The sequence below is a fragment of the Salvelinus sp. IW2-2015 genome, unplaced genomic scaffold, assembly GCF_002910315.2.
Source record: "Salvelinus sp. IW2-2015 unplaced genomic scaffold, ASM291031v2 Un_scaffold1933, whole genome shotgun sequence".
In the NCBI taxonomy this organism is placed as follows: Eukaryota; Metazoa; Chordata; class Actinopteri; order Salmoniformes; family Salmonidae; genus Salvelinus; species Salvelinus sp. IW2-2015.
In genome coordinates, this window is record NW_019943291.1 from 46,182 (window position 1) to 52,896 (window position 6,715).

A 6,715-nucleotide genomic window follows, 5' to 3' on the forward strand; every position below is an offset into this window, starting at 1 on the left:
TCACGTCAATGGCCCCCTCTCCACTGGGCTTTGGTCTATGGCGGTCAGAACATTGGGGCCCCCCTCCACTTGGCTTTGGTCTATGGCGAGTCAGACATTGGGCCCCCTCTCCACTGGGCTTTGGGTCTATGGCGAGTCAGAACATTGGCCCCCTCTCCCACTGGGCTTTGGGTCTATGGCGGGTCAGAACATTGGGGCCCCCTCTCCACTGGGCTTTGGGTCTATAGGCGGGTCAGAACATTGGGCCCCCTCTCCACTGGGCTTTGGTTCTATGGCGGGTCAGAAACATTGGGGGCCCCCTCTCCACTGGGCTTTGGGCTATGGCGGGGTCAGAACATTGGGCCCCCCTCTCCACTGGGCTTTGGGTCTTATGGCGGTCAACATTGGGCCCCCTCTCCACTGGCTTTGGGTCTATGGCGGGTCAGAACATTGGGCCCCTCTCCACTGGGCTTTGGGTCTTATGGCGGGTCAGAACTGGCCCCCTCTCCACTGGGCTTTGGGTCTATGCGCGGTCAGAACATTGGGGCCCCCTCTCCACTGGGCTTTGGGTCTATGGCGGGTCAGAACATTGGCCCTCTCCACTGGGCGCTGACCAGTTCCCAGCTCCTACCTGTAGCCTCTTTGCCAGTATGTATTTGCATGTCAGGTTGTCGCACACAGCCATGTCACAGGGAGACAAGACATGACAGATGGGTGTTGACTCTGGTCTGGTCATCCCTGATGTCAGAATGTCACCCTGTCTATCTCTCTGTCCATCAGGACAGTGACCAGTCAGCAGGCCCAGTCACACTGTGTTCTGTCAAACAGTKCAGGGTCTTGTTCATTAAGTCCTACCGTAGCAAAACCTAGGCACTCTGTTTTGTACGTTTTGTGCCAACTGAACACCACCTAGGAGACGGTTTACTGGTTCAGCTCTAGTCAGACAGAACTGGGTTGTGTCCATTAAGGTTAGGGTTACACACACTGTAGAAAAATGTTTTGCTACTGAAAAAAACAAAACAAGTGTTCCTTATTGGACAAGTTCCGTTTCAGACAAGTAGTACCTCCCCGTCTCACTCTGTTTTCTTACGTTTTGTGCCAACTGAACATGACCCAGGATACGTTACAAGACAACAGCTCCTCAACGCTTTATTAACAGGTTATTTTATTAGGAGTTACTCACTCMTTAGCTATTGTTTTATAGTGGAATCAAATGAAGAGTTATACTTGTGTTGTGGCTTGTCTTCATAATTGTGGTGGTCTGTTTATATGTCTCATATACTGGCTGTGGATGTATCATGTTGAAATATGAGTGCTCGCTCCATACGTAAATCCATGGTTCAATTCCCTGCTGTGGAATATGGCCGTAGTTCACGTTTGACACTTGTTATGTTGATGGGTAGGTTCAGTATATCACGAGGGGTAGATGTACGCTGATTAAACACGGGATTTACATTTGGTGTCGTGCTATTGTTTGTTGTACGTATCAGGAGCCGCCAGGAAGTGGGTTAATTCAACACATGCTTACACTGTCCAGTCTTACCAGTTAGTTCCACTTGCCCACACACACTCCTAATGACATTAGTGTTTCATTTCTGTTTGCGGGGTGGCAAAGATTTATCACGATATGTTTTGGTTTGCCCCATAATCTAAACGTTTGTCTTTTTGTATATGAATGCATTTCATACACATTGAGGCTGAGCTGTGGTTTGTTAGAAATGAAGCCGGGTTTAAAGTTTACATCCTCAAGGTCTTAACATTCGAGCTCTTCAGTTTACACGAACGTTGATGTTTTTTTGGGCCCATCGTGAAATTTCATAATTCCATAACGAAGTGTTAAACTGTGCACAGACACACAATCACATTCTGGTGAGTTCTGTGAGCTGCCGTTCCTTCTAATCGTTCAGAAAATACTTTGAGAAGCATAGAAAATAGAATATCATATATTCTGTTTGGCGCTCTACGATTACAGACAACCCCCCTTTCAAAAAGTGTGGAAACCCCAGCGCACGCACACACACACACTCGCTCGGTTTTGATGCCTTTTATCGGCGTGACTGCCTGCAGCTCGGTAGCAGGCAGGCAGCAGATGAGCAGTCTGAAATGTAATTTCCATGAGTAATGGCACAGCTCAAGTGTTGCGACTAGCGTCTGACTAGCTGTCTGAGGGACGACAGTGGCAGTCCCAGATTAAAGGACCTTCCACACACACACACACACACACACACACACACACACACTCATATATCCATGTGTGTTCTAAATGTACTTTACACCGTGTCTTCTCTCTCTCTCTTTCTTTCTGTTAATGAACTCTCTCTCTAAACTGTAGCTTCTCACTCTGAAGGTCACAGTCCCCTGTTCTTTCTACCTGGCTGTCATGATGTGGGTCGTCCGTAGTCACACTCTAATGTAGTGTCCCACACACTGAGACTGGAGGCTTTATCTCAGAGCATCTTGTCAGTGTTATTCGAATGAGAAAATGGCTTACTGTGATACTGTTCTCCCTAACTAAAAGGGTTGATTTATTGACTACAAATGTGAGACAAAACTATTCTAGAATGTACTGTAACCACTATCAGTACATGAAAGAACTTAGTGAAAGGATGGTTCAGGTTGGATCTACAGTGTTAATGTCTGTCTGTCTGTCTGTCCAGGAGTTGATCCCAGAGTTCTACTACCTCCCTGAGATGTTTGTAAACGCCAACAACTACAACCTGGGGGTGATGGAGGATGGGACTGTGGTGTCTGACGTGGAGCTGCCGCCGTGGGCCAAGACCCCCGAGGAGTTTGTACGCATCAACCAGACTGGTACGTCTCACCGCACAACACATATGCAGTTACGTGCGCACACACAGCAGTCCTCTCTCCTCACATCATCAAACCACTCCTCTGAAGCGCCTGTCAGATCCCTACCCCTCCTCCACGCTAGGCTAGCTTAGCAGAAATGCTAATGAAAAGAGATGTTATTTCCTGTCCAGCTCCGGTCCCTTCCTGTTACCTGAGCCTCCCGCTCTTCTGACATGACTCTGCGTTGCCAGCAGACTTATCAAAGACAATCTCACACGGCCAAGGAGTTATKGAGGAGGATGATGTGGTGTCCTGTTTCTGATCWCTCCCCCCTGTCCCCAAGCACACCAGACCTGTGTATATTTAGTTGTTGTCAGAATTACTGTCGTAGTTTTACAGCCCCACAGTGACTGCAGTGTCCTCTTACACACAGAGAAGCAGCAGAGATTGTGCTCAAGATTAGATTCCTCCTCTCTCCCATTTCAGAAGTTCCAGAAGGTCAAAAAGCTCCATATTTTTCTGGTGTCATGCTCAAACTGTTTGTCACCTCTGTTTAAAYCACTGCGTTGAAGATTGTAAAATAATAACGTCTCATAGCCYAATGGCYTCCTCCCCTCTCTCTCYTTTCCCAAACAAGGATTCACATAAACCACCCCTGACTCTTGAGATGCCCTCCCAGAGACATAGTGCAGAGCTAATAACCATGGAGCTATGTCCTGCCCTGCCACATAGTTTGATGATGCTACTCCTGCCATGTCTTTTAGAACCTAGACACTTCCCACCTCTCTCCAGTCTCTGCCCAGTGGTAGTAATGAGTGGCTGATGAGGCAGCAGGGAAGGCTGTGGTGATCAGGCTGTGGTGATCAGGCTGTGCTCTGTGACCTGTGTGGTGGTGTTAATCAGGACGCTGATGGGACTCAGCCCACGTCATTAATCACACAACCTAAGGTGTGACACGCCAACGCCACAGAAATGGGGGGGGGGGTGTTCGGTAAGCACTCAGACACGCATACCCAGATTGCTATCGTTAATGTACTCACACACATGCACATAGACTCATTGCCACACACCTCAGATGGACAGACCTATGTCTGACACACACAAAAAACACACACCACCACACACACACACACACAGACACATAAGCATGTACACACACACACATTTCCTTCCAGCTGGGTGTGTTATCCCCAGTCAGATGGTTGGCTGTGTGGTGGTTAGACAGTTGGACGTAGTTCTGCTATAGCAGTGTGTCTTCTGCTGTCTGTCTGTCTGACTGCCTAGTGGACAGATGATCTATAGAACAGGCTGTTACTGCGATGTTACAGTAGGTAGTCGGACCACTGGAGCCTACAGCTAATTAGCGGCCAGGGCAGCATTTGGCTGGCTGACAGTTTGACTGCCGTTACCCCCAGTGCTGTAAGGTGCTCTGCTCTGTGACACTGTCTGACTGCAGCGGTGGGGGGATGATTCAGTGACGGGTTCTTCACATGGAACTCAAATGTCCTTATCACGTCTTAACGGTCCCCCTTACCGCTAAGCATAGCAGGAACTGCTGATCTCTTCCACAGGGTATCACTGAGCGCGGTCATGAAATATGTTTGTTGCTGTGATTCAACTGYTGTGTATCCGTACTGGTCTAGTTTCCCTTCACTGTAATTCCCATGGTGCTCTGCTCTCCTCCAGGACAGARGCAATTATGCCCAACCTAGAACAGACTCACACACACGCCATTACAGTGCAGATCGATCCAGCCCTTTGTTTCTCTCCTCCACCGTGTGCCAATCCAGCCGGTATTGATCCATCCTGCTCAGCAGCGAGAGTAGAGGACAGGCGGGGAGATTCTCCTAATAAAAACAGAATATCAGGGCTCCAGGCTTCGTGAGAGAACAACACAGTGGAAGTAGATCAAACAATAGTTGAATTTTATTGGTGTTTGCCTRCTCATCTTTGTTACGTTCAAATTCAATAATTTATGTTATCAGTTGTCAGTATAAAAAATCATGTCATCTGCATTGATGACGAGCCGTGTTTCAATTATCTGTTGAAACTATCTGTGTTCACRTCTTTTGTCTGGACGTCTTAATGTATTTCCCATTAATAATACTTCTGTGGGAACAGAAGTTCCTTTAGTTGATGTGTTCCAGTGGGACGTCGTATGGTGACGGAACAGCTATTATTGCCCGCAGGGACAGAGCTGTCAGTAGTGTGTCTGTGGTGTCTAGAACAGCCTCTGCTCCCCAGCTGTTATGGAATATCTGACAGGCTAACACACCTGGGGCTACTGAGACAGACTCTCCCTCAGAACGACGAGAGATATTGTTCTCCGTCTTGCTAAATGTTATTTCAGCACCACCTCTTTAAGACTGTGTGTAGGCTAGATGTCACAGCAGGCTTCCCTTTACGGKGGTAGAAAGAACGGAGGGAGGACATTGACATTGTCGCCGAAACACGTTGGCGTGTCACAAGATCAATTCCAACTCGGATACGATGGAGAATGTCCAGCGAAAGAGACAGGAACGCAGGTTAGTTTGATCTGTAATGAACGTGGAGTGTCTTGAACGCTCCTGGGCATTAACCCTCTCATTCTAGAGAAGACGTCCCTCCTGCGCAGGCATACTGACCACCAATTAGAGGAAGTTAGTCCCATCACCCTGGGGAAAGGGGAGGGAGGGAGGGGAGGGGGGAGGGAGGGAGGGAGAGAGATGGGAAGAGAGGTGGAGAGGGAGGTAGGTAGGGAGAGGGAGGTAGGTAGGGAGAGGGGAGGTAGGTAGGGAGAGGGAGGTAGGTAGGGAGAGGGAGGTAGGTAGGTAGGGAGAGGGAGGTAGGTAGGGAGGGGAGGGAGGTGAGGTAGGAGGGAGGTAGGTAGGGAGAGGGAGAGAGGTAGGTGAGAGGGAGAGAGAGGAAGGGAGGGTAGGGAGAGGGAGAGAGAGGAGGTTAGGGAGAGGGAGAGAGAGGGAGGTAGGGAGGTAAGTGGAGAGATGGAGGGAGAGGGAGGATGGAGGGAGAGGGAGCGAGAGGGGGGAGAGATGGGGAGAGAGGGAGGATGGAGAGAGAGAAGTAGGGAGAGGGAGAGAGAGAGGTAGGGAGAGGGAGAGAGAGAGGGGGGAGAGAGAGAGGTAGGAAGAGGGAGGGGAGAAGAGAGGTAGGGAGAGGAGAGGGAGAGAGATGGATGGAGAGAGGTGGGAGAGGGAGAGAAAGAGGGATGTAGGGAAGGGAAAGAGATGGAGATGGAGGGAGAGAAGAGGAGAGAGAGGAGAGGGAGGTAGGGAGGGGGAGAGAGGTGGGAGAGAGAGGAGAGAGGGAGGGAGAGAGTGGGATCGGGGGGCGGTTTCCCCTCATGACTGATACTGGCATTAGAGGGTTCAGCTGGCTCCTGTGACATGAGAGAGAGGGGGGGGGAGAGGGAGAAGAGAGAGTGAGACTGAAGGAGATGAGCAGTGAGGGGATGAGAAAGAGCGTCTGAGATGAGAGGGGGAAGTTAATGGGTCTGTTTGGCTCTTTTAGCTTGTCGTCTGCTCCTAATGGCCCAGCAACACCAGTCAGGGAGGGAGGGGCTGAAGTGCCAGAGCTGCTCCGCTCGTTAAGCACCATAGATGATTACAGCTAATTAAAGCCCAATCTGGGAAGGCCATTAAACCCTCCACACGGTAGAGGATTGTAGCGCCACGTAAAATGGCAGGTTGTTTTTTCCGTTTTGCATCAGGGAGAGAGGGAGTGTGTGTGTAGGCCTACAGCTTGTGCAATGTTTTGTAGTGTGTGGTTTTTTTTTGTGAAATTCGCCTGTATTAGTTTCATATGTGTGAAGATGTAGGCCTCATTTATTTTACATTGAGTTAAGGAGAACACAATGTGTTCTAGTGCCATTTATTTTGGGTATTTTGCATCTTGTGTTCTCAAGTTTCATAGATGTGTCATGTTCACAGTATTCTGCAGTAACTCAACA

At 49.2% G+C, this 6,715-nt stretch overlaps 1 protein-coding gene across 1 annotated transcript in view; it reads left to right on the top strand.

The window, feature by feature from the left end:
• LOC112072453 (lipopolysaccharide-responsive and beige-like anchor protein) overlaps nt 1-6,715 on the top strand; it is a gene marked incomplete at its 5' end in the record, with an annotated part of 121,387 nt that overhangs the window by 28,452 nt on the left and 86,220 nt on the right. The window contains one exon of the mRNA XM_070439805.1: nt 2,637-2,882. Coding sequence (XP_070295906.1) covers nt 2,637-2,882 — 246 coding nt within the window. The remainder of the gene's footprint in view (nt 1-2,636; nt 2,883-6,715) is intronic.